Consider the following 27,005-nt stretch of genomic DNA (forward strand, 5'->3'; position numbering starts at 1 on the left):
GAGCATAAAGGGATGAATTATATGTAAAAAAAACACATCCATAAATGCAAATGTGAAGATCAAATTCATGATAAATCCTTGAGCATAACAGATTGACTTACTTTGACAGAAAGTTGCAGAAAAGAAAGAGAAGACAATTAGCAAATTTGCAAAATTAAATTGTGAGATTTCTATACTGACTGGAGGAACCTCAATTGGAACCTCATTTTCCAGTTTATTGATATAAAAAAAAATAATAATAAAATAAAATACATAATGAACTTTTTTTTTTGGTGTCAAATGATTCTTTTTAGCTTAACAAGTAGATATCATGCTAGTGTCCTTAACCAACCAAGTAGCCTAAGAAGAGCACTGTCTAGCACATCTGATTTTTTTTCAAACCCTGTGACAGAAAAAACCTTCTCCCGGATAACCACAGAGACAGTTACTTATATGGACTTTAAATTAAGTCGGAACACATCGACAACCCCTAAATAAGCCGTAAAACCTCTCCCTTGTTCCAATTAAAGCTGATGTGTATAGTTGAAGGAGGAGATGACATATTTTGTGTGGTTGACTTATCTTATATAATAGGCACTTTATCATGGGTTCACGTGCTCAGTTGTAACATGTTATAGTTCGAGTGTCTAAATGAAATTTACTAACAAATTCTTGACGTTGTAATAACTCATTTCATTTTCACTTTTGAAGGCCACATTATAACTATTTGGTCGAGCTAATGAATGTGTAAATAGATATTGCATAAAAGGACTTTCAAGCTCAGAAAATGAACTATTTGGACTGTCATGTTTACCTAAGTCAGCTGCAACACGATGAGCGCACATTACTCCTGAAAATGCTACAGCTATAACACCTTGTCCTGGGAAGCAACTATCGCCAACACAATATAGACCATCTATAGCCTGTAAGCTCAGAAACATTGTGGAACAGTTTATTCTGTGTGCTTTTATTTACCAGCAGAACAATAACGCAACTACATACTGAAAGGATGATTAACTTACAGTGGTATTGAAAGGCATCCCCAGTAGTCCCTTAGGTGTTCCGCGTGGCATTGGTCCATAGGTACCACTATCACGAGCAAGGTATCGTCTGTGGGTCTTTGGTGTTCCCACCTACAAGAATTCAATTGAAAACATAGATGGTGAAACTCCACGGCCAAAACTATTTCAGCGAGCATAAGAGCATGTGGATTTGCTACTGAAGAAAGATAATATTGCTCACTATGAACAACTATTGAGTTCATAAAATCACGAGTTTAACCTCCTTAAAGAGAATAGATGACTTAAGCCCTGGGAAGAGTGTTTTTTCAAGTCTGCTTATAATCCTTTCAGCAACAAGCTCTTTCTTCGCTTCATAGTCTTTCCGAGAGAGTCCCTAGTAAGGATAAAGGGCACTACTTTAATTTCCATAAAAAGGAAAAAGGGACATAGATGTAGAAGAGGTTACTACCAACACTCAGGGAGTGTACTGATTTTACCTCCCAATCTTCAATGCTCGACGTTGTAAAAATGTGAAGAATATGGTGTCCTTCTGGGGCCAATGAGGAATCAAGAACTGTTGGAATGCTCAAGAATATACTTCCATATGGTTTCTCCAAATTTGTCCAATCATCCTGTAAAATAAAGGAATCATGAAGGGGAACATCAAGGATGAAAAAATAAATAACAAATCAATTGAAGTGCATAGTACCTCGAGGACAAAATGGTGGCAATCAGTGTCTGGTGGGAGTACATCTGCTTTAACCCCCATGTGAATAGAAAGAAACGAAGGTGCTTTTACATAAGCTTTCTGGAAATTTTCTTCTTCTTTTGGTAGATTCTCAGCTTTTAAAAGCTTTCCTACAAGGTAAGACACTTGACATGAGATGAAGGAGAAACAAATACGTGCAAGAAAACCGCAGTACTGGCCCTAAGACGAAAGAATCTCAAGGAAACATATAAATTATGCTGGATTCCTTGAAAACTAACCAAAAGTATCCCATCTGGTGGCATTCGATACTACAGTTTTAGCATAAAACTTCCTTCCGTCAGAAAGCTTTACTCCCACCTAAAGAAAAAGAGAGTTAGAGAAAATGGCCTTGCACAATACTGGCAAAGTCACCATCGAAGATGCAACACAAGAAACCATTAGTCATGTATGTACAGTAAACGTGTAGAGACGTCAGTAGAATAAACTCCAGGGGAGTAACTGAAATACAATTAAAGGGGATATAGGACCTACACAATGTTGTGTTAAGTAAAATATCACACTGTATATCAATTACAATCAGCTATAGCAAAGCACGACATTTTAAGAAAAGACATTTGATCTTCCCTCTTTGTTGCCCTCATTCTATTCTTCTTCTTTTTCTATATACTTACTATCCAATTTTTTTAAAAATGTCTTAACACGCTAACATGCTAATGTTACCTTACATTTTAAAATGACATGCATTTAGGAACACCAAAGACATACCACATGGAAAGAAGATTTGACCACAGTTAAGAGTGTGTGAAGCATGAGTCCTTGAATGCCTAAAGAGTGTCGGCTACAATAATTCAACACGAACACCAGACTATAGCTTTTGCATTTCATAATGGGAATAATCACTCATAATAAAAGTTTTAAAATAGTCTTACAACAGAAGACTCACAGCTTTGCCATTGTCCAAAATGATACTTGTGACATTTGCCCTATAAAGTATCTGACTTCCGTGATCATCCAATCCTTTTGCTAAGGATTTGGCGATCTCGCCAACTCCACCAACTGGGTAGTTGATTCCACCAAAATGTCTGTCACATAGAACCTGCAGAAATAAAACTGATGAGGAAGTGGAACTGGATATCAAGAAACACAACACTGCCAAAGGTTAATACGCAGAATTACCATGCTTGCATTGATCATTGGTGTTTGTAATGCATTAACTGTACTCACAATAAAGCACTGCAAAAGAGAAAATAGAGTTGAATTCTTCAAAAGGTAAAGAAATCATCAGAGCTGATAATAAGTAACACAGATTATTTGCCTCACCTCTGCATCTATAAAGGACAGCAACCCGGAATCTTTTATATACTTCCGAGCGATGCTACCAGCATTCTGGGGCAAATAGTAGGCTGTAATGAATAATGATGGTATAAATCAAGATTCAACAGTAAGATATTCAAGCACGTTGCACACTGCACGCATCAGCATGAAAGATGACTTCTTATATGTTTTTGTGACTGAAGAATCTGTTTGGGGCCAACACTTAGGACCAACTGCAGTGTTCAAAACTCGGGGAAATGGTCCTTCCCCTTTACCATTCTTCACTTAAATAACAGCCTTTGCTCGCATGCCGCAGGCTCAAACCGGTGACCAAAGTCACCAGTCCCACAACCTTTGTCACTTGAACAAAGCCCTTGGGGGCTAAAAAGTAACTCCATAATTGGTGACTTATTCTTGAATTAGTCCCACCAATGGATATGTGCAGATTCCAGGAATACTATATTTGAAGTTAAAGCAAAGAAAAACTTACCAAGAGTCAAGCATTCAAGGGGCTTCTTAAAAAACTGGCCAAAAAGGTAGATGGGTTCCTCCAAAGACTTCAGTTCCAATGAATTCAGAGAATTAAAGATCTGTGCATCCATATTCAACAAATGATTTGAGTGTAAATCAAGAAGTCCAAAATTTAAAGCAAACCTGCAGATACCTTAATGAAGACGAACCTTCCAGCATTCACTGTAGAATTTGATAATCCCTTCCTTTTCATGTGGAAATTTACTCACAAGCTCTTCAATGAAGTCATCATATTCTCGGTGTATACGAACAGAAAGGTCATTTGGCAGGTGGAAATGTACAGTTGTTGGGTCAGGTATAACTTCTAGTTTACGTCCTACTGCTGCCAATGCTTGAGTAATTAAATTGAGGTTTCCCTGTCAAAAGATGCGAGACATTAGTTTAAATCTAACCAGGAACAACAATAGTCCAATCACGTGGAAGCACTGCAGACCATATACAATATAAAAAAGCATACACCATGTGGCCAGTATAAAGTATGTTAATGACCTTTTTGGTATATCTCTTGTATATGACCAAGTTGGCCTTGTTATTATCAATGAAAACCATACTTGATTCCAAAAAAATCGTTAAAGACATAGTTATTATAGCCATAGGTAATATTTGGATGCTTTCTCGAATGAAACATAATCACTTCTGCACTTTTAGACTATGGAGCTTGGAAAATTGAGATACTCCCTGGGCATCAGACTGACTCGAGAAAACAGACATGTAGATATTTGACCCACTAGCCCTCTATTAAATCTTAACTTTAGAGATCATGCGGGGTTAGAGAAGCCCCTCGTTGGTTGGCAAGGTGGAGTTACCTCACTACACCCAACCTAATAATGCTTTGTTGTGAACATAGTGAGTTTGTTTATGAATTCCCATGAAACATTCAGTAAGATGCTATGATTTTCATTCTTGTACACATCAAATCTGTTCCAAGAAATGAACAACTCTATGATCATATAAAAGCTTAACACATTGTTAGTTATGCCAGTGCAAATTAGGTAGGTGCACCTTTTGATAGACATTTCAGATTAGGGTATGGTAAGATAACAAGCAGTGGCAACAGAAACATGTGAACTAATGCAATGAAACAGCTGTATTTGAAACTGAAGTTTGAAGAGATAAGTCAGAATAAGGACATTTGTTTTACTCTATTGCAACAACATATATAAAAGCCGAGGCTCTAGATACTATATTTTGGGCATTGTCCAAATCGATTCTCTTCTTTTCACAATGTAATCACAAAAGAAGGCCAGGGACAGGAAACCATATGGGACGGTCTTTATCATTGATATATCTTCCATATTTCTCCTAGTCTAGTGCATTACTTAAACATATACTTGAAAAAGTTTGCAATATTTTCTTATTAACCAGCAGATATATTTTCAATGTAATCGTATTTCCTCCAAAGGAAGATTACTTAAAAGAGTACTTGCATGGATAGCTAAGGCAATGAAGCAAATTTGATTGCGTCGAATCAAACAACAACAGACAACATTTGAGGGTGATTAAAAGTAATATTCAATATGAAGGACTATAGTAGTGAACAAAATCTGTACAATCAACTAAACTTCAGCTAAACTAAATCATCTTATATCCACATCAACCACTCTTTCTAAGTCAATGCACTGACCTCATATCAAGTGTTACTAATGCTTTCAAATTCTTCAAAACTCCTACTTTTTGGATATCTAAATAACCGAAAGCAAGTATTCAGACAACTAACCTTATCACTGAATCCAAACATCACTGATGAACCAACATCAAACTTATAACCATCCCTCTCGTAAAAGCCGGAGCTTCCACCAGGAATAACATACTTCTCCAGAACTAAAACCTTAGCTCCCTTAACCGCCAGCTGCGTCGCTGCCACCAATCCACCTATTCCTGACCCTATAACAATGGCATCATAGATGCCACTCTCATTTCCTTCTACATCACTACTTCCATAACTCTCCACTTTTTTGTCTACATCTACAACTGCTTTCAAATTGGAAACAGTACCCCCTCTTCTTCCCTTAGCCTTGTCCCACCCCCAACTCAAGCCACAAAGCTGCTGCTGATCAGTACAATTTCCAATTCTCAAAGGGTCAAAACAAGAACTTCCCTGTTTATTGTATCTGGTTTTGCTGTCACCCAAAGCTACAATCTTGCAGGTACCATCAAGAAGTGAATTAGGAAACATAAAACTCAAGGTACCCATTTCTCTATTTCACAAAATTTTGGGCTCCCTGAAAAGTTAACCAAACAAGACTTGAACTTTTGCCTTGTGGGTTTCAAGCTATCCAATTCTTTACTTCTGCAGCTGCCAAAATACAGAGAAATTAAAAAGATTGAATCTTTTTTTCTTTAAATTGCTGAAAACCCAAGAGTCTTGACAATTCTTTACTTCTGCAACTGCAAAAGCAGAGAGAATTGTAGAAACTTGAATCTTGTCACTTTAAATTGTTCAAATTCCAAGATTACAGGCACCAACAACTATAAAAATGGAATCTTGACAACTCTTAGGCCTAGCCTATATAGATGAATAGAGTATATGAGCAAAGTGAGAGAAGTATTTAGGTGGATTTTGATGAGGTGGGTATGAGCAAAGTGAAGGGCTCTTCCCTTGTTTGTAGTGCTTGAAAAGGAAAGAGAAGTGGATTGGCATGATTCTACTTTTGTGATTCCCAGAGGAATGAGACAATATGGCATTTTTTTGCTGGCCAAATTTTTGGTGCTTGCTGGCTTTGGTTAATGGTTAGTTATCTTTTAGGTTTCTCCTATAGGTGGAAGAAATTGGATTGTGAATATGCAAAAAGGTTTGGACTTTATTAAAAGGCTTTTGATATACACAATTTGGTCAAACTTAATTATCAATATAATGGAAATATATAAAACCTAGTATATACTAATTATATACTTCCTTCATTCCGTGACATTATTTGACTTGACACGATATTTAATAAAATTATATTCTTCTACAATAAATCTTGTGTGATGTGAACTCAAATTAGTCTAGATCTTATGTTCAACACCCTTTCTCCTAGCAATCCTGTCTATGGACGCGGAGTAATGTCAAAAGCTCCACCAACATGTTTGGTTAGATTCCAAGACGATCCCAACGTGTTCGGAATACATTTCACATAGATAACTTTTCGAGAGAAAAATAAAGAATCCTACCCCTCATTCGGAGCATTGGTGGTCAAAAGGCTAATTCAATATCATGTTAGGCCCGTATTATTATTTGTGATTCATAGAAATTAATTTCGATCGTCTATAACAATAATTATAGATCCAATACTGTAATAACACCATATGAGACATTATATGATACACGATATCGTTTCATATTGTATTATTAAAAATAATAAACAAAGCTACCAGCAAAAAGCATATTCCCTTTCTTTTCTTTTTTCCCAAATCTTTTAATTTTATCTAAGATCAAAATTTAAAAGATTTTTTTTTTGTTTGGACAGGAATAAAAAAAATATTATCCCATATTGGGTTAGCTTTGTGCTTACAAAAGAAGCGCCAAATAATTGGGATCCACATGGCTATACGCGATTAACTGTCTTTTGCCTATTTGCCATCTTTTTACACAAAAAAAGATTTCATTTTTTTCGCTCTCACTCTACAATTCAACCTCCCCAAATCCCATTTCAGGTAACCCTTTTGCTTCCTCTTTACATTTTTGTACATTTCTTTTAATTTTGGTGATTAATTTGCATGTATCTCGACTAATTTGTACATGTGTTTTGCTTGAAGGAACCCCTTTTGAAAATTATATTGTGGGAATCGAGAAAAGATTAGTTTTTTATATGTATGAAGTGTTGAATCCCTTTGTTAGAGTGAAGTGGCAAAAGGGTGTTCAAGATTATGTTAGATCATAGGTTAAAATTTCAGGTGTGATGGGCCATATGTGTTTGTACTAGATTTGCTGCTGATCATTGAGGATTAACTAATCTGTTCAATCTTTATTGGGATTTGTAGTAAGAATTCAGTTGTGTGTAGAATCTGATTCTGTTTGTTATTTGTGTATATTGAGGAAGATGTGATGATGAACTTGATTGAATTTTGGTGTTGGGTTGAGTTGATTTGGATTTTCTTTGGTGATTTTGGGTAAAAAATGTTATGTTGATTGATTCAGGACTCTAAACCTAGATCCCTTTTCGTGGGGTTTCTTTTATTGATGAAGACTTGATGAGTTGTTATTGAATTTAGGAGTAGTAATCCAAGAAATGGCTTTGGAATGAAAATGGAAGTTCTGGACATCCCATTTCATAGTCCACTTTTTCTTAATTTTTTTGCAAATCCCGTATTTTTTGACTGTGCACAACTGATAAGATGACAGGTTTCCTCTGTAGAGGATTTGGTACTTTAACATGCTAGTTTGTGAATCTGTTAAATATTTGTCAAATTCAAGCTTGTTCAAGTAATATTTATCTTTAATTAATTTGAGTTATGACGTTGAAGTGGGAATTTGCCCCTTAATTTAAGGTTTTTATGGTTGGAAATGGATAAATCGTTGCCCATACACTTGTATCCAGGGGCGAAGCTAGTCAGAGTGAAGGGGGTTCGGTTGAATCCCCTTCCTCGAAAACTGGCTTTGTTCAAACTAGTGATACGTGAACAAGACAGGTACACAAGAAAGAGATAAAAGAAGAGATTTTTTGCTGCTATATGAGTTTTCATGAAGCTGGTCTGAAACCTATAATATTTCATATTCAGCAGAGATATTTCTTTCTTCTTGTCTCTCGTTTCTTATTGGTGTCCATCTTTGTTTGTGGAGTATGTTGAGTTAAAATTTGATGGATAGAGTTCATACCTATGCTTGATATACTAGGGACTATTACTAGCTCCAGCAAACTTTTCATTCTCTAGGTTCTTTTGTTTTATAGATAATATCATTGAGACTCATTTACCCTATCCGTTCCTTTATGATTGAATTAACTTATATTGGGGAAAAGGGATGGAATTCTATAATTCGACCATTATGGATTAGCTGGTCCCATCTGACTATCTCAGCATGCTCGACCCTGAAAGCCCGTTGTGTCCCTCATGGGTAATTTTGTTTAAGATGGAATTTTCCTTGGAATGAGACTTGATAAAAATAAAAAATTTATATCCAGTAAACGCATCTCTAGTTATATAGTCTTACCAAATCTCGCTCGTGAACCAAACAATTCTTATGGGTTCTATAAGTAATTGTGGACATATTATGATTGGGTCACAATCATTTACTGCACTATATAGAGAAAAAACTGGCTTTTGTGTACTAGTGGATTTCTCTTATGAGCTTTATCTCTAATTGACAAGCTTTTGATGTTGCTCTCATCAGTGCTATCTGAAAGATGATAAAGCTAGCATTTTTTAGGAACATGTGTCTCTATTATCCTCGAGAATATTATGTTATCTTCTATTGCTTCCATTTTTATTGTTCTATGTTTTGCATATCGTTGCGTGTTCCCGAGGATAGGCAAGTTTAGCAATAATTCTGAACTTCTTCAACTTTTTTATTCCATCTTGTTCCAGGTTGAAGCCAATTTACATCAATCATGGATCGGCTAACCAGTGCTGCACGTCTCATGATAGTCTCAGATCTTGACCATACAATGGTGGGTTTGTCATAGTTGTCATTTCTCCTTTATATGCTGCTGTCACTTACATAAGACCTTGTTTTACAGGTAGATCATCACGATTCTGAGAACCTTTCTCTGCTTAGGTTCAATGCTTTATGGGAAGCCAATTATCGTGATAACTCTTTGTTAGTGTTCTCTACTGGGAGATCACCTACACTTTACAAGGAATTAAGGAAAGAAAAGCCCATGCTAACCCCAGATATTACAATTATGTCTGTGGGAACTGAAATAACATATGGTAACGCTATGGTGCCTGATGATGGTTGGGAAACATTTCTGAATAACAAGTGGGATAGAAAGATAGTAACAGAGGAGACGAGCAAGTTTCCTGAACTCAGTCTGCAGGTACATTTATGGGTTGACATCAGATCATATGTTACTTCAGTTTCAATTACCAAGATTATATTTGAATTCTATGACTTGAAAATCAAGTATGGTTTAAAAATAGTTTGTAAGCTGAAGCATAACTTGAGCAATTGATGTCTATAAAAGCAACTTCTTTTGATCCGTGCAGTCAGAAACAGAGCAGCGACCACACAAGGTCAGTTTCTATGTTCAGAAAGAGAAAGCTCAAGATATAATGAAAACTCTTTCCAAGCGCTTGGAAGAACGTGGGGTATGATACAAATTCTCACTTCAGATTTGGCATCAATATGACTAGGTTCATATAGGAAGATGAAATCATGTCGTTCTTGCTATGATTCCAGTGAACACAATTCTTTAGATTCATATTGAGCTTCATTTCTTTTTTATCTCATTTATTTTCTGTCGTGATCATCAGCTGGATGTCAAAATAATTTACAGTGGAGGGATGGATCTAGATATATTACCACAAGGTGCTGGCAAAGGACAAGCACTTGCATATCTGCTTAAGAAACTGAAGAGCGAGGGAAAATTACCAAGCAACACCCTTGCCTGCGGTGACTCCGGGAATGACGCTGAATTATTCAGTATCCCAGATGTGTATGGTGTAATGGTTGGTGGTTCAGCTATTATCCAACATATCTTTATAATCGGGTAATATATTCTCATGTTTGTGATGACAAGTACTCTGAAAATGTACAGTCACTTTACAGGTAGCTAATGCGCAGGAGGAATTACTGCAGTGGCATGCTGCAAATGCAAAAAATAATCCCAAAGTAATTCATGCATCAGAGAGGTGTGCCGCCGGTATCATACAAGCCATTCGTCATTTCAAACTAGGTCCAAGTACCTCCCCAAGAGACGTTACGGATTTGTCAGATTGCAAGATGGACAACTTTGTTCCTGCCTATGAAGTTGTCAAATTTTACCTGTTTTTTGAGAAATGGAGGCGTGGAGAAATTGAGCATTCTGAGCATTATCTGTCAAACCTGAAAGCAGTGTGTGTATGTTTAGTACCCTATACCTACTGTAATTTCTTGTCTTATGTGTAGTGATGTGTATTTCGTATTTTCGTTTATGAATTTAACCGTGCATTCGAAAGAATTTTTCCTCCCCAAGTCTGGACAGAATATAAGCACTATTTGTTTTTTTACGTATTACTTCAATTGAGGTATCCTCCTTGTGTTACTTTGTTCCTGCCTATGAAGTTGTCAAATTTTACCTGTTTTTTGAGAAATGGAGGCGTGGAGAAATTGAGCATTCTGAGCATTATCTGTCAAACCTGAAAGCAGTGTGTGTATGTTTAGTACCCTATACCTACTGTAATTTCTTGTCTTATGTGTAGTGATGTGTATTTCGTATTTTCGTTTATGAATTTAACCGTGCATTCTAAAGAATTTTTCCTCCCCAAGTCTGGACAGAATATAAGCACTATTTTGTGTTTTTTTACGTATTACTTCAATTGAGGTATCCTCCTTGTGTTACTGAACTCTCTCCACCATCATAAAGAGAATCTTGACTCTCTCCACCACCATAAAGAGAAGGCTGTATAGTTCTATTTGTGGTAGCTACATATATGAACTTAAAGTAACAAACTATAAAGCAGTATTACATGCTCAATTAAAAAGAAGTGATATCCTATACGTTCCATGTACTCTCTCTGGTTTTTGTTTTTATGGTTGAGTGGGATGCTGAAGGTGAGAGCTGGGTTTAATTGAGGCCATTGCTTCTCATTGTGGCTGGAGATCCTTATTTTTTTTTAACTCTTCTGTTGCTGCAGAGACCATCTGGTACTTTTGTTCACCCATCTGGTGTTGAGAAATCCCTTCAGGAATGTGTAACTTCATTCGGAACATGTCATGCTGACAAGCAGGGGAAACAATATCGTGTTTGGGTCGATCAAGTTTTACCTTCACAGGTTGGTTCAGACTCATGGTTAGTGAGTTTCAAGAAGTGGGAGCTCTCTGGTGAGTATATGTTACCTCATGAGCCGGTCTTTCATTTTGCTCTCAACTTTGTACATGCTTCTAAATGTCACTGTGTTTCTCTTCGCTTTTTTTTACAATCTATCACATGCTTTTCCCACACTGTGCCTTCGACGTAATACTTCCAACCTCATTTACTAAATTCTGGCCCTCCCTCGGTGTGTTTGTGTGACTCAAACACCCTTTTATTGGATCTGCTCTTCATCTTAATGAAGATATGTTTTTCTTCCTTCCATGGTAGTGAAGTAATTTTGTGAAGAGGCTTAAGGAGGTACCCAAGACTCTGTAGTTCATTAATATAACTTGGTATTAGATCTGCTTACATTTCAAATTCACATCTTAAACGGAGATGGGGTAAAGAGATATTACTTATGTTATTGAAGTAGAAATCTTTTGGGATTGAGGCCTAGTTGTTATTTTTGAAATAGAAATCTTTTGTTCATTCATTTCAAGCATGTAAACTTCATTTGACGTCAGGATCTGTACATGTTGATGTTGAAGCTGTATTCCAGCACCAGAGACGACTATTAGGAAATAGCTGATGCCCGAAGCTATTCTTAAATATGCCTTAAATAAGATAATTATTTTGGCTCATTCCGCTGGTTTGCTTTCTCTTTGCTATCTCAATCATACAGCAGAATTACTTGCACAGTCCTGCAATCACCACCATCATAATCTACCAACCATACACGGAATCAGCTGTTCCTTATCCTACGGAACTTCTAGAGCATACACCAAATCCACTGTTAAGCCTTACAAAACCTCTTCAAGCTTCAACTGTGGATATTGGTAGTTGAAGCATAGAGAGTCGAGCATAGTAATGAGTCAAGCATCTAGCTTTTTCAGTTGAGCTTGTGTGAGGTTTAGGTGCTACAATTGTAATATTTTAGCCCCTAATCATTGGATTACAGTGCCTACACAGCTTTGGTCTGCTAAGAAAGTCTAACCAGAATAGTCTTACCACCGAATACGCTCCCTATTTTCCTATCTGATTTCACCGTAGGTAGTCAAGTTTAGGTAAAGTATCATGCGTATTCCTGCTTCTGATGGGATGTGAGATGAGTTCATGTAGTGTAGCTTCAGATATTTCATGCCATTATACTCCTTTCATAAGGTCGTTAATGGTCTGTCAGTATTGGATCAGCACAGTAGCGGAGCATCTCCATTTGTTAGCTGCTTGTCGTTACCTGCAACAAATGGACTTAACTGTTAGTCTCTGAAGGAAAAGGGGGGCTGTCATAAGTAACCACCAATTTGTTAGCAAGCAGGACTAATCAATGCTTATGCAACACTTGCATTTTCGTTCTCATATTTTTTCTTATTGTTTTCGCGATTTCTGTCTAACAAATTGCTAATTCGTGCAGGTGAAGACATGCGATGCTGCATAACCACAGTCCTATTAAGTTCAAAGGTAAAATTTCAACTTTACAGACCGAAGGAATTTTTCCACGTAAAAATCATACAACTGAAGCCTGTTGTAATCTCCTCTTTACTCGCAGAATAAGACTGTTGCAGACGGGCTCACTTGGACTCACGTACATCAGACCTGGCTGCACGGTGATGCATCAAGTGACTCCGCAACCTGGTTCTTTTAGATTGTCATCTCAGTGTATTAACTCTGAAAATTCAGCACCCCTTTTACCAGTTCACACCCAGAATAAACACAACTTATAAACTATAGTTGATAATCAATGTACTAACTTTCTCCTTCTTTGATAATCAATGTATTGCCATCTAAACCAGTGAAGATGGCTTTATATTTTGTGTAGTATAAAGAAGTATATTAGTATCTATAGTTGTTCTTGTATTTGATTCAGAATTCAAGATGAGATTGTTGCAAATTATTGCATATTTAAGTTACAAAATCAAGAACATTGAAGTAACTACTGAACTTCATCCACTACAACATTAAAGTCACAAAACTATATTTTCCGGGTGGGGTTTGGGAAGAGTAGGATATACTAAGACCTTATCTCTATTTTTGTGGGGAAGAGGTTATTTTTAATTGACACTCGGCTCAAAAAAGTGTAATCAAAATAGGTTTGGAAGAAAAATAATGTCACAATAAAAAGATACACGGAGCAAATGAAGCAACATGTAATAGTGAAAAATGAAAAATAAGATATTACTCGACGATTAGTTGATATTACAAATATAGAGTAGAGGAGATAGATCCCCTACCTTTTTCATTTAAAAATGTAGCAATACTTAGACTACATATTAACCTAATTTCGGTCGTGAAATTACACAATTTCTATTTAGGGTCATGTTCACAATAAGTTAAAGATGTGACATGTCTAATTTAATTATCTTACCTCTCCCCCAAGTTTTTCTTTGGCCTACTTTTGCTTCTCCTAAAACTTGTTATAGCTAACTCAATTCTTCTCAAGTCTGAACTATATCAGTCTCGTTTTCCTCATTTTATCGGTCATGGAGGTCATTCCCACCTTGTATTGTATAACTTCGTTCCTAATTTTATTTCTCCTTAATTATGTGCTCATACATCTATCTGAGTATCTCATTTTCGCAACATTTTTCTTTTGAGCATGTACATTCTTGACTAACAAGCAATTTTCTCCATACATCAATATGAATCTAACAACTACTTTGTAGAACTTACCTTTAAGCCACACAATTTTTCAGACGCGAGTCTTTATTTCACTCATCCCGATCTAATATGACGTGTGACATCACGTCCCCAAGCGGTTGAAAAATTTGACTTTTATGTATTTGGTTTGGATTGTAAATCTAAAATAATCCTAACACAATTGGTTTAATTTGATATTTAAAAAATTCTAAGCAACTCGCACTAAGTACATGGTACACCCTTAAGTACTCAAGCTACTCTTTGTTTTAGCCCTGCTTAACCTAAAGCCTTTAGATTCTAAGTTTTGTCTCCCAACATTTAACCTATCATTAAGTACTCTATTGTGCATCTGAATTTTCCCTAATCACGATTGATATAAAAGCACGTGTAAATTCAGGACATTCGAGAAAAGCAAATAAATAAATAAAAATAAAAATAGCACATTAAAAGATCAAGCACTATCATATAGTGTTGTTCCTTTTGTTAATCCAAATATTTTGGTTGTTACAAGATTTCATCACCAAATCTTTCCATATTTAATATCAACAACATTTACCAAATTTATTTAGTTAAGGCACTAATCTTTTCAAGGCACTCACTAGCAACCCCTTGAATCCAATTATCAAATTGCCTAAATTCAGTATCCTCTCCATATATTGAAATAGCACATTCATTGCAAGTATCAATATCTGTTGTCATTGCACTAATATCCAAATTTGCTTTATAATAATCTTTTGCTTTCACATCTTCTTCAGCTTTCTTCATTGCATCTACAGCATCTTGATGCACTGATTTACATGTCTCTAAACAATTCGTCGCGTAAATGTCAGTATCTGGTTCCTCTAGACGTTGTTCAATCACATTCGCGATAAATTCTTCTGTCTTTGTCATCGTTGCTTCCATCATCGAGTTGATAAATACGGATACATCTCTAGTATTTGGGACGGTAGGTATATTTTTCGGAATTTCAATAGTTGCCTTAGGGGCTACATACGAGGACGAGGATGAGGATGAGGATGGTTTAATTGGTGCATGGGAAGGTGCATGGGTTTTGGGTTGAATATTATATGCCTTAGAAGGAATTGTTGTAAGGAATAAAGAAATGGTAAATACAATAATAATTTTGTTAAAAAATGTCATTGTCTTTCTTTTAATTTATTAAAAAGAAAGATAATGGGGAAAAGAAAGATGTGAAATTGTGGAAATTCATTGGGAGTGTATTTATAGATAAAAATGTGTTAATTTGTTTATTGGCTATGCTTAAATATAGATTTTCAAGTGATTATTATTAAACTTCATTTGACAAAACTTGTTTATTATATATAGGATGATAGATTTTTTTCTCTTTGCCATACAAACTCAACCACTCACACAATATTGAATCAAATTAATTAATGGTGTTCATTATATATATACCAGTGTAGTTGTGGTCCTTTAAATTTCAGAAAAATTATCAAAATATATCTCTTAATTTATCATAATCTCTAAAATTTCCTATCATTTTAAAAAAATTCCTTTGGATACATCACTTCCCTCTCGCAGATACATCCCTATCCCTCTCCTCTCGGATGCATCCATCTGCTACTGTTTTTGTGCAATAAGTGATATGTTTGGTTTATAAATTATATAATGCATATGTTGTGTCTAGTGTAGTTTTACTTAATACGATTTACTAGACGTTTTTTGATTAAATCTTTCGCCTCATATCTAATATACCGAGTGTGTTAAAATATTTTTGTTCGAAAACCAAATGTGTTACGAAATAGATATTGAACCTAACTCAATTTTTATAAAAACTAGTTTCAAAAAGTAAGAATTATCTTAGAATATTCAAGGAAACAATTTTGCTTGCCTCCTATCAAAATTATTTGAGACATAATATTTAAGAAATTAACATCTAAATATATGTTATATATTGAAGCAGTTGTACTGGAATCACTTTTTTTTTAAAAAAAAACGATATTATCATGTGACGGTAGGGATGGGCGTGGTATGATATAGTACGATATTTGAAACTTTGATATCGTAATTTTCATATTTGTGTGTTAAAAACTATTACTATATCATTACCATATCAAGTTAATTCGGTATGATTCGGTTGTTTGAAGTTCAATTTCGGTATTTTGTGGTATGGTAAATTGGTAATCATAGTTTGTTCAACTTTGATTAAAATATACTCGTATGATAGAGTATTATGACTTCGACAAATCCAAAAAAGTCTCAATTATATCATACTAACACATTATACAGGTAGAAATATATTTAAAAGAAAGTACAAATACAACAAGACTAGGTATTGGTGAATATAAGTTAAATCGTTTCAAAATATTGCTTGTTTGACGTGTAAAATATGCTCTAACAAAAGTTTTAAAATAAAAATTGCTAAAAACATGTATAATACAACATAAATTATATTGTTACCAATAAAACTGTTTTATTGAACGAATTTTTCCCTTTAATAACAAAACCCAACAAGTTATCAAAATTAGAACATTAATTAAAAAATCAAATTATCCAGGTTATCATAATTATAATTAAATTCCACCCAAACAACCTTAATAAATTGAAAAGCTTTAACTTTTATGCATTGAGGATACAATAGTATTTTTTTACGTTATCAGGTTACTCAAAATATAATTACAATTAATATCATTAAAAAAAAAGACCGTGAATGTTACTATGAAACAAAACATACTAATAGTGTATAAGCAATCTTTTTTTTTTATAATTACTGTCAGCGTATATAAGTTAATTTATTTTTTTTAACTGCTAAAGCCCACAATCTTTTCCATGGCATCAACAGTAACTTTTCCTGCCCAATCATCAAATTTAATAAATTCTTGATCATCACCATAAATTTCTTTAACACAATCCATGCAAGTTTCTAAATCAGTAGACAATGCACTAAGGTCAACATTTGCACTATAATAAGCTCCACTATCAACATCTACCATTGTTTTTTTCATCGCATCGACTGCGTTTTCGTACACTTCTTTGCATACTAAAAGACAATCTTTAACAAATGCGTCAGCTGCGGGATCAATTAGACGTTTTTCAACAACATTATTGAGAAATTGCTCCGTTTTTGTAACGGTGGTTTCCATAAGTGAGTCAACGTAATTGTTGACCGACTCTTTGTTGCCTAATTGAACATTGCCATTTGGCATTTCAAGATTTAACGATGATGATGGTGATGGTGATGGTGAGCCGTTTGGCGATGATGATATGTAGGAAATACCTATTGGGGAGGGGGTAGGGGAGGGGGTGGGGGAAGCAATGTTGAATTGAAAAACAAGAAAAGAAAGGGAAATGACAAGTAAGACTTGGTAGTGGAGAGCCATTTTTTTTTCCTTTTTCTTCTTTTATTGATTCACAAGGAAGAAAAAAGGAAAAAAAATGATAATTTATTATTATGAGGGAAAGATGAAATGATTTAACTAGGGTTGTATTTATATTTAGGAAGAATGAGAAGTTTATATGGAGATCCAAGAAAATAGATTGTCTAAAGGTGAATATTTTGGCCTTATTACAAGGCGGGTGTGGGTTATAGGTCAAGTTGTTTGTTAGAATTTTTAAATTTAGTGTTATAGTACTTTACAATTTACATGTGTCAAAATTTCCCCAATTTCATTTTATTTGTCTAGAATATTATAACTAGCTTAATTCCCTTTTTTAACATTTCAGTTTCTTCGGTTAACTTTTTTGATAAGTTAAAAATGAATTTTAGATAAGTAAATAGTTTTATATGAAATTCAGAAAATATTCATATCTCAAGTGTTGAAAGTTACTGCTAAGGAACCCTATCTAGAAAGGATAGACAATTGAGAGATCATATAGGGTGATATAGAAACTGAACTAAATTTAAAGATTATTTCCATAAAGGAAAGGAGAAAACTATTTAAGCGATAACAACAAAATACTTACATTAAATTTAAATCATATTAATTTAATTACTATAATTACGTTAAGGTAAGAATATATTTAAATATAATATATACACAAAATAAGAATGCCTCCAAATAATTTGACATTTTATATTTATTAAGATCTAGTAAACTTTTGTATCAATTTCTTTTCCTAGTAATAAATCATAGAGTTTCCTCGAAAAAATTAAAGAAAGAATAATAAAATTACATAAATTAAAAAGGGCCCAACCGGGTTCGAACCGGTGACCTCTTGATCTGCAGTCAAATGCTCTACCACTGAGCTATGGACCCTTTGATGTTAAATGCAACTATAATATTTTAGATAACCAAACAATTATAAAAAAAATTTGTTGTTTGTTGCATTTAAGTATATGCTTAGACTAGATACATTTATCATTTTCTCCGTTTCGATTTATATGACACAATAGAAATTTTGAGAGTCAACTAAAAATTTTTTAATTGAAATTTCTTTATGTATGTGAAATTTAAAGTTATTAATAATGTGATTTATAGTAATTTTTATGTAGTTTTTAAATATGTAATGTTCGTTTCAAAAAATCTTAAAGCTTTTAAATTTGCATCAAAATTTAGAATTTTAGAATCTCAAAATTCTAATAGTTCCATATAAATTTGGATACGAGTGACTACAACATTCTTTCCCCCCTCCTATTCGAAACATAAATATCTTGTGAGTTTAGTTAAAGCCATAGTTTTGTTTACAAATGCAATATAATTTAATAACTTTTAACTTAAATTTTATTTTTATATTATGTATAAATTATTTATTTAGAATTTAATAAGTTATTCCTTACTTATAAACTCATAATTTATTAAAATTTAGAGCTAATAAATTCAAAATTCTAATTTCTTACGTAAACATGACACTTGAATACCCAGCCAACTTCTATACCTACAATAATAATATATTTTATATATATACAATAAAAATATCCCTCATGAAAACTTGTGTTTTATGGGACAATTAAATTCATTTGCCGCCTCACCAATTTCCCACTTTTTCAGGAATAATAATAATATCATGCATCATCTATTGGAAGTAGGTGTCTGATTGTCGTTTGATACGAGGGATAAAAATTAAAATAATTTTACGTATTTCGTTCCGCATATCAAAGATGCATTCAGCAAATTGAATTTAGAGGCAGATATTGCGTTTTGATAATGACACATTCAGTTCAGTATTTCTATTTACGGAGACATAAATTGATGTACAAAGTTAGTTAAATTGTAATCGAGAAAAGTAAAGATAAATAAATTGAAACGGTGAATATTTTTTCTAAAAAATTGGGTATAATGAGGGCCGAGACTCTGCCTTTACTCCCTTCCCACGCCACCCTAGTCATGTGATGTTAAAGTTTTAAATATAATAATACTAGTAATATTTTTTTCTAAAGATATAAGCTACTTTAGTGTAAGGGTTTAATCTTTCCGTCTTAATTTATGTTTATTTTATATTTAATATCAATCTTAATTTATGTGACATTTTTTTAAATTTTGAGATTCATTAAAATAAATTAGTCTATTTTTAATCATAAATTTTTTATATATTTTTAAAATATTTTAAATTGTCAATTATTGTGTGTATAGTACTTTTTACGTAGTTTACAAATATATAAATTTTATTTTTAAAAATTTGAATATTTTATATGCAAAAATTCTTAGTCAAACTAAAATTATTTAACTCTCAAAAAACAAAAAATATCACATAAATTGAAACAAAAAAAATAATAATTTAACTCTATTTTTTTATTTTATTCATCGTGAAATAATTTATAGCATATATATAAATAATATAATTTACTTTTTATAATTTTTTTGAAACATCATTTCTTAAATATCATACTTAATTTAACATGTTTCACATATCACATTGACTCTATCATGCATGACCTTAAATTCGCACCGCTTGCTATCCCTCGGAGGAATTATGTTCCTTTCGTAGCTTCGTATCAATTTATATGATTTATGATTATTATTTTTTTAGTGAGTCTTGAGAATGACATATTTTTATATTAATTAATAATTTAATTTTTTAAAATATTTATTTTTCGTTCAATAAAATGATTTATAGTCACATAAATATCTACCGTACTATAAGAAAATGACGTTGGAGTCATAAATGTGGCGTGGAGACTCAGCAACTAAACGGAGTATTATTTACGTCTATTTATTTTATGAATTGTTCCGTTTAGTAGATACATAAAAATAATGTTAAATAAAGTATATTGATAAGATTTATATAAATTATTATATTGTATAAATAATATATATATTAATAATTCTAAAATTTTATAATATATTAGTAATATACACTTTAATATATAATAAAAATTAAATTTTACTAATACACAAAATTAACGCATATATTATTTTTATTAATAAAATCTATCAAACGACACCGTTAAAGCAAAAGGCGAAAAAGAAAGTACAGCCAAAACAAAGTAAATATCCAATTCTCTCGGCCACTAAATCCGTGAGTCATCTTAGATTGACACGTGTAAAGTCGCTCCAAATGATTATAAGAATTTTCACTTTATTTTTTCTAAATTCTGCTATTAATTTTTTTATTGCTATTATATACCATTCATTTTTAATATTTAGATGACTTATATTTAATAAACATGATTTGATAAATTAATGTGATTATTTATTGCTTCTTAATTTTTATGTCAAGTCAATAATAGACAATTATTATTAGATAGAGTAATTATTATTGGCTGCATTGAAATTTTTTCATTAATTTATTCGTATATAGTAGAAATTTAATGCATCAAATTATTTTTTTAAATACATACTCAATTTTTTTTAAATAAAGTAACATAGTATCATCTTCAAAAATGGGTCATGAATACATAAATCTCATAGTTTTAAGAGTTAATTATAGTATTTTTCTACTATTTTTTGAGTTTCAATTTTTTTTTTTAATTTATGAATTTTGAATAAATCACGTAAGGGAGGGATGTATCCCAAGGTATAGCGCATTCAAATACATAGGAAGGAATGTATTAAAAAGGAGATAAATATAATCGAGATGGAAAAGATGTATTAGATAGAGGAAGAATGTATCAGAGAAGGAGATTAGAGGAGGGATGTATAGATAGGAACGGATTAGCAAAAGATGAGTGATGTATCGAAAGGGGATTTTTGATTTTAAATGATAGGAATTTTATATGAATATCTGACACCAAATACGAAAGGTTTTCTTTTTTCTTTTTCCAAATTATTGTTATAAACTTATAGCTACCATAGCCTTATCCAATTTCCCTATTTTTAGTGCTTTTTTTCATTCAAAATTTCAAATCAGGAAACTTTTTCAACCTCTATTTAAAATTGAACTTCCCCACTCCACTCCTTCACAACTACTCTCTCCAGATCTAAATCTCAATATCTCTCTCATCAAATCCAGAATCTTCTTCCATGGCGTTTCGAACTATCTACGGATTGGTGTTCTTAGCAACATCCAGCTGTTGCTTCATCTTCCTCTACCTCGCTCTTCAACCAATCTTCTATTTCACCTCCTAAAACCGCCGCGGTGCCACTATGAACCGACCGATCTGGACCGGTAGCAGAGTCGATGAAGAACTTTTTTTTTTCTTCCACGGCGGCGACGCGCAATTCCGGCAGATCGGTTCGTAGATCAATACAAGTATGTTGGATGTATACTTTTTTTTTTAAGCTTAGAACGGAAAAATTACAGTGATTTGGTTTTTGTTTTGACGGATCTGGATTTGATTTTTGTGATTTCGTTTGTTTCAGTTCAGTCGAGCTTGAAATCGTGTTATTAATCATAGATTATTCTATAATCTAGATTTATAATTTGCAAAAATGAATTTCTTCGTACGATTATGAATTCATAAAAAATATGAATCATCATGTTGTTGTAGCAATTATAATACAAAACATTTTATTGCAAATTTGAGTCAAAAAATTCATTTTGTTACTTTCTATTCGCCATATTGCAATTATATGGATCAAGTTTGGGAAGATGAAGGGAACAATAAGAATTAAACCCACGCCTATTATCCATTTGCGAGTTGAAATTACGTTTGAACGAACGCAACATATTGATATCGGGATTATCGAAACTCAATATTTTCAACGTTGAGCCTATATTTATATATAAAAATTCATTAAAATTGCAATAAACGATAGACAATAACCGATATAGTGTTAAAGTATTGCAAGTTTAATATTAAAAACATTGAATATTTAACTTATGAAATTTTAAATTAAGAATCCGTCTCGATTTGGACATGCATTTATCTTAATTATAAAAAAACAAGTAACAGTTTTGTATGTGGAAAAACTTTACTTTATCGTTTTTTAAAAATTGCAATTCATCTTCAGTTTTTTTAAAAAAAATTCTAAAAAGCAGTTCAATTTATAACCAAACATTATTTTATATTTTTATAAAAAAAAAGAAAAAAAATCATACACAAACGGCCAAATATCTTCAAAATATAAATCCAATATATTTTCAAACTTTTGCCGACGATGGATTCCGTCATAATAAGACTTATTACATCATCTTTTATTGGAAAAGTATAATACTTTAATGAGTTTCACCATTCAAATCAATGGATATTCACCTTTGTGAGGGGGTGGAGTTATAGTTACGGATTCGACAAAATTTAATAATTTAAATTTAAATCATATGTTTGTTTTTTAAAATTATTTAATATGTATGAAAATCGGTTTAAAATTGAACAAGGAAAAACAATTATAGGTTTTAAACCCATAAATTAGAGATCATGAATCTACCTCTATCAAATTTATTCTCATATATCTCATCATAAGGATTATCTTAATGTAAAATAATATTCTCTTCGTTTCAATTTATTTATCATGCTTTTTTTTTTCGATACGAAGCTTAAGAAAGTAAAGAAGAATGAAAACTTTTGAATCTTATATTCTTAAACAAAAGACATACATATAAAAAGTACAAAATGTCTTTTAATTTATGGTCGTAAACATGCAATATGAAAAGTTACAATTAAAGAGTTACTAAAAAAAAAAAAACAGTTTTTAACTAAATAAATAAAAAATTATAATAAGACACGAAAATTGAAATGGAGATAAATACAAATTGTGAACGGCAAAGGGAGTAATAGACAAAACAAAATAATTCCTTTCATTCCCCAAATCTATATATATTAAACCAAATATGTTTACACAAATAAAAACAAAAAAAATTACTAAAGTCACAACGTGTCATTTCCTTTTGCAAAATGTAAATACAAAAATCACCATTACAATAAACAAATATATATAAACTAATAAATAAATTTTATTAATAGTTATTTATAACCTCTAAGGTTTTTATTATTGAGAATTCCTTTGTAAAGAACTTGCCAATTCAAAGGCATAGATTCCAAACTCTCATCATTAAATTTATTTTTGTTTTGAGACCCCAATTCCACAACTTTATTGGAAAACATAACCTTCTTCTTTGCTTGATTTTTATCTGGTCATACAAATTAAAAAAAAAAAAACATCAAATAAATTATTAGAGAAATTAACATGAATAGTCATTCATATTAGTCAGAGGTTGCAAAAAGTCTCATATTTCAGAAAATTTATAATATGATTTATTTGAGTCGATAATCTATCAGAAATAGTCTCTCTACTTTTTCAAGATATATAAGGGTAAAACAGTGTACACAAACCCTTCTTATACTCCACTTATAAAATTGCATAATGTAGTATTATATGTTTTATTAAGTGAAGGATCTACCAGAAACAATTTTGTGTATACTTTATTTTTCTTAAAACCTCACTTATACAATTACACTTAATATATTATTATTATTATTATTATTATTATTATTATTATTATATATTTCATAAAAACTGATAAAATAGGGACTATGGTTCTAGCGGTTAAGGGCGGTTATATAAAAGAGGGATAGATAATAAAGACTTTTTTATTTTATTTTTTGAATTACAAAACCAAATAAGAAAAAAGAAAACTTAACAACTTCCAATAAAATTGAGAATTTTGTCCTCCATTATACTTTGGGTTTAATCTTGACACGTACTAAAATCTTCTTATTTTACGCTTGAACACTATTAAATATATAATAAAAAAAAATATCAAAATTTTCACCAAAAATTTTTAACATATATAATATATACTCATAAGGAAATAAGTTTTGACATTATATACACAATCCGATTTTTCAATAAAGAAAGATTCAAATAATTGGATAAACCCTTTTGCTTCTCTAATTCCGCATTTAAACTTCAACAATAAGATCAAATATGAGACTTTTTTTTTGCAAAAGGTAACGTTTTAAATCGACCGATGAAACTTTTTACGAAAAGTAAAGTTATAAATCGATCCAAATTATAACAGATGATAAAACAGAACAATTTCCGAAAGAGAGAAAGAGTAAAATTACCAATTTGAGTTTCCAATTTGTTGATGAAATCAGAAAGAAGATGTTGATGCACTTTCATAGCAAGGAGAACAACACTTCCAGAAACTGCAAAAACAGCCACAAATGCACATCCCAATGAATTCTCCATTTTCCTCTTGCAAAAAAAAATTATACAATTTTAAATTTTTTGGATATTTTAAGGGAAAAAATTAAGGAAATTTTCTTGGAAAACTATAAATAAAAACATTTTATTGATAATAATATGTAAGAAGTTCATGGAATTATAATAAGAAGATAGAGAACAATGGAACAGTTAAGTTGTTGTATTTAAAGGGAAAAATTTATTTGGAAATGGGAAAATGAATTGTCAACTGTTTTTATTTTTTTTAATTTATTTATTTATATATAGTTTTTTAAAATTGTTTTGCAGTTTCTATCGAATGCCATCAGCACATATTTCTGTGGTATTTGACTTTTTTGTTTTGTAACACCAAACAATAAATAGACATTTTATGGATTTTGAATCTATTTTTATCACCTAAAATTTAGTTTTATCCTAGAAAAATCTTGTGTTTTAAACGAAAATATAGTACATCCAAAGATATTTTTAAATTTAAATACTTTAAAAAAAATAAATCATAATCATCTTTTACTTTTTTGAAAAAATAATTTATTTTTTATTCGGTGTCTAGTATCCATATTGGAGCCAACTAAATCCCGCACCTGAAAGTCCTACAGTGAAGGGTGAAATGCTCCCAAACAGAGGCGATACTCGAAAAAAATATCTTTATTACTCTAATTAGTAAAGAGATAAATGGTATTATGGAAATTAAATACACTTTTTATTAAATTAAATAGTTTAAAACACATGATTTTTCAAGAGGGTAAAATTATCTAAAACATAAGAAAATTTAATTAAGGCTATTTAATTCAATAAAAAAGAATAGTTTTTCTCATTTTAAGAAATTTGATTTTTTTTTTCAAAAATTTATATACCATTCTGAATTATATTTTTCCAAGAGGGTAAAACTATCTAAAAATAAGAAAAAATAATTAAGGGTTGTTAGGTAAAAGTAGAAGAGAGAAAAAGAGTCAGCTACTTATATTTGCAAGTGGTTGGTGTGGCAACTAATTATAGGAATACTAAATCACATTTGTTTGAAGAATGGAATCCACTAATTAAAAACTAATCCATATTACTAGGTAATTATTTTATATATTTCAGATGTTCGTATTTTATTTTTAATTTATTTGAATTAGAAAGTCCTTTGCTCATGGTCCTATTTTATTTTTATTTTTAATTTAAAAAAAAGAAGAAGTTATTTTAGGGAAACGAGGGAAGCAAGTCATTTAACAAAAAAAATCATTGTTCATTTTTATAAAGATGGATACAACAACCAATGTGGGGTGTTGGTGAAATTGTTGAGATTTTTCTATCCTGATCAGTGATTTCGAGTTCGAATTCCTGATATTGCCCCGTGTAACTTCCCTTTTAAAATTAAAATATATATATATATATACCTAAAACTAGTTGTGGATAATTACTTTCTATTACTTCAATTAATTATCAGTTCTCTTTTGTTTTTCCAGTCGTCTGTGTGAATTTGTTAAAGTAACTTTTTTGGGTACCCAAATACCAAAAAGAAATACTAACAAGAATGGGCCATTACATTGATTTGAGGTTAAAAATATTTTTGAATTATGTGAAAATTGAACCGTTTTATTCTCGTTAAATTCAAAAATCACAAGAAAATAAGAGGAATACTTAGAGAAAAAATGACATCATAATTTAATTTATTTTTTTGGCTTAGATCTTAATTTAAATTTCAATACTAGCAAAACAAAAATAGAAAAAGAAGTACAAGATATATTCAAAATTTTGAAGGTCTATGAATAAAGTATCCCTTGCAAAATGATATGAAATTAATAATAATGAACTATTGTGAACATTCACCAACTTATGTACTATTTTTTTAAAATTTTTTTTATAAATGACCAGATAAGGATTATGTGTCCTCTAGTTAAAGGTCAAGCATAGCAATACTATGTTATTAATTATTATATTGAAAATTCCGTCAATAATTATCTTTTGAAAAACTTTAATACATTATGGTTAATTAAGATGGATATTCTATTAATCATATTTAACTACGGGAACTATGATATGATTTTTAGATATAATTGATTCGATATTTTATGGTCTTTGGTTTCGTAAACTAATTATCATACTAATACCATATCTAATTAAATTAGATATGGCTCATTTTTCTCTCCTTTCGTTTTCGTTTTATTCGATTCAACTTTATTTTTCTACCAATATGAGTTGTGGAGCAGTGGTGAGATTGCTACACCCTTAACTAGAGATTGATTTTGAATTTGAGTCCCGGGTGTGGAGAAAATTCTATTGAAAGCGTCAGGACTCAAATTGAATCGGGGCTCCATTGCAGGCTCTAACCATAGGATGGAAACCAAAACAAAATGTTATTTTTCTAGGAAGTGTGAGCTAGAGGAAATATATATGATTTTTGTGTTGGACAAATCAGCAATTCTGAAAAAATAAGGCAAAGAGTTATAATCTAATTTTTCATCATAGTCATATT

General features: G+C 31.8%; 5 protein-coding genes and 1 non-coding gene across 9 annotated transcripts in view; 1 reads left to right on the forward strand and 5 right to left on the reverse strand.

Annotated features, from left to right (window-relative positions):
• The window catches only part of LOC125864940 (tropinone reductase 1), a 116,426-nt gene extending 93,731 nt beyond the window's left edge, over window positions 1-22,695 (reverse strand). The window contains exon 1 of the mRNA XM_049545075.1: window positions 22,687-22,695. The gene's annotated coding sequence lies outside the window, so the exon portion shown is untranslated. The remainder of the gene's footprint in view (window positions 1-22,686) is intronic.
• Window positions 179-6,307, reverse strand: LOC125864929 (prolycopene isomerase, chloroplastic). 2 transcript variants are annotated; one of them, XM_049545057.1, is made up of 14 exons: window positions 5,915-6,307; window positions 5,252-5,824; window positions 3,684-3,890; window positions 3,494-3,593; window positions 3,010-3,092; window positions 2,866-2,922; window positions 2,633-2,785; window positions 1,968-2,046; window positions 1,690-1,838; window positions 1,478-1,612; window positions 1,261-1,374; window positions 1,002-1,112; window positions 794-902; window positions 179-382 (listed from the first exon to the last, which is right to left on the reverse strand). In XM_049545057.1, exons 2-14 carry the CDS (start codon window positions 5,726-5,728, stop codon window positions 309-311), a joined length of 1,848 nt encoding a protein of 615 aa, XP_049401014.1. In that variant the 5' UTR covers window positions 5,729-5,824; window positions 5,915-6,307; the 3' UTR covers window positions 179-308. The 2 variants fall into 2 exon arrangements, with proteins under 2 accessions (XP_049401014.1, XP_049401013.1); XM_049545056.1 differs by having other exon boundaries at window positions 5,252-5,830.
• On the forward strand, window positions 7,012-13,353 carry LOC125864937 (sucrose-phosphatase 2). 3 transcript variants are annotated; one of them, XM_049545068.1, is made up of 9 exons: window positions 7,012-7,170; window positions 9,040-9,122; window positions 9,192-9,491; window positions 9,661-9,762; window positions 9,928-10,122; window positions 10,223-10,513; window positions 11,290-11,476; window positions 12,859-12,905; window positions 12,994-13,353. In XM_049545068.1, exons 2-9 carry the CDS (start codon window positions 9,063-9,065, stop codon window positions 13,087-13,089), a joined length of 1,278 nt encoding a protein of 425 aa, XP_049401025.1. In that variant the 5' UTR covers window positions 7,012-7,170; window positions 9,040-9,062; the 3' UTR covers window positions 13,090-13,353. The 3 variants fall into 3 exon arrangements, with proteins under 3 accessions (XP_049401025.1, XP_049401028.1, XP_049401026.1); XM_049545071.1 differs by lacking the exon at window positions 7,012-7,170 and adding an exon at window positions 7,389-7,410; XM_049545069.1 differs by lacking the exon at window positions 7,012-7,170 and adding an exon at window positions 7,474-7,496.
• LOC125864942 (uncharacterized) lies at window positions 14,634-15,227 on the reverse strand. Its single transcript, XM_049545077.1, has one exon. The coding sequence runs from the start codon at window positions 15,219-15,221 to the stop codon at window positions 14,643-14,645; it is 579 nt and encodes a 192-aa protein (XP_049401034.1). The 5' UTR covers window positions 15,222-15,227; the 3' UTR covers window positions 14,634-14,642.
• LOC125864223 (uncharacterized) lies at window positions 16,844-17,248 on the reverse strand. The gene has a single exon (XM_049544136.1). It carries the CDS (start codon window positions 17,246-17,248, stop codon window positions 16,844-16,846), a length of 405 nt encoding a protein of 134 aa, XP_049400093.1.
• TRNAC-GCA (transfer RNA cysteine (anticodon GCA)) lies at window positions 18,227-18,298 on the reverse strand. Its single transcript has one exon. It is a non-coding gene; the product is annotated as a tRNA-Cys (tRNA).
• Window positions 22,696-27,005: the final 4,310 nt, after the last annotated feature.

This window comes from Solanum stenotomum, chromosome 5 (assembly GCF_019186545.1).
Source record: "Solanum stenotomum isolate F172 chromosome 5, ASM1918654v1, whole genome shotgun sequence".
In the NCBI taxonomy this organism is placed as follows: domain Eukaryota; kingdom Viridiplantae; phylum Streptophyta; class Magnoliopsida; order Solanales; family Solanaceae; genus Solanum; species Solanum stenotomum.

Excerpts from the sequence above, each read along its gene's own strand:
- LOC125864929 (XM_049545057.1), bottom strand. The coding sequence starts at position 5,728 with ATGGGTACCTTGAGTTTTATGTTTCCTAATTCACTTCTTGATGGTACC. Across the intron at positions 2,923-3,009 it reads TGTCCTTTATAGATGCAGAG|TGCTTTATTGTGAGTACAGT; the intron begins GTGAGGCAAATA and ends TCTCTTTTGCAG. Across the intron at positions 1,375-1,477 it reads CGAGCATTGAAGATTGGGAG|GGACTCTCTCGGAAAGACTA; the intron begins GTAAAATCAGTA and ends TATCCTTACTAG.
- LOC125864223 (XM_049544136.1), bottom strand. The coding sequence starts at position 17,248 with ATGCCAAATGGCAATGTTCAATTAGGCAACAAAGAGTCGGTCAACAAT.
- LOC125864937 (XM_049545068.1), top strand. The coding sequence starts at position 9,063 with ATGGATCGGCTAACCAGTGCTGCACGTCTCATGATAGTCTCAGATCTT. Across the intron at positions 10,514-11,289 it reads CAAACCTGAAAGCAGTGTGT|AGACCATCTGGTACTTTTGT; the intron begins GTATGTTTAGTA and ends CTGTTGCTGCAG. Across the intron at positions 11,477-12,858 it reads CAAGAAGTGGGAGCTCTCTG|GTGAAGACATGCGATGCTGC; the intron begins GTGAGTATATGT and ends TAATTCGTGCAG.
- LOC125864942 (XM_049545077.1), bottom strand. The coding sequence starts at position 15,221 with ATGACATTTTTTAACAAAATTATTATTGTATTTACCATTTCTTTATTC.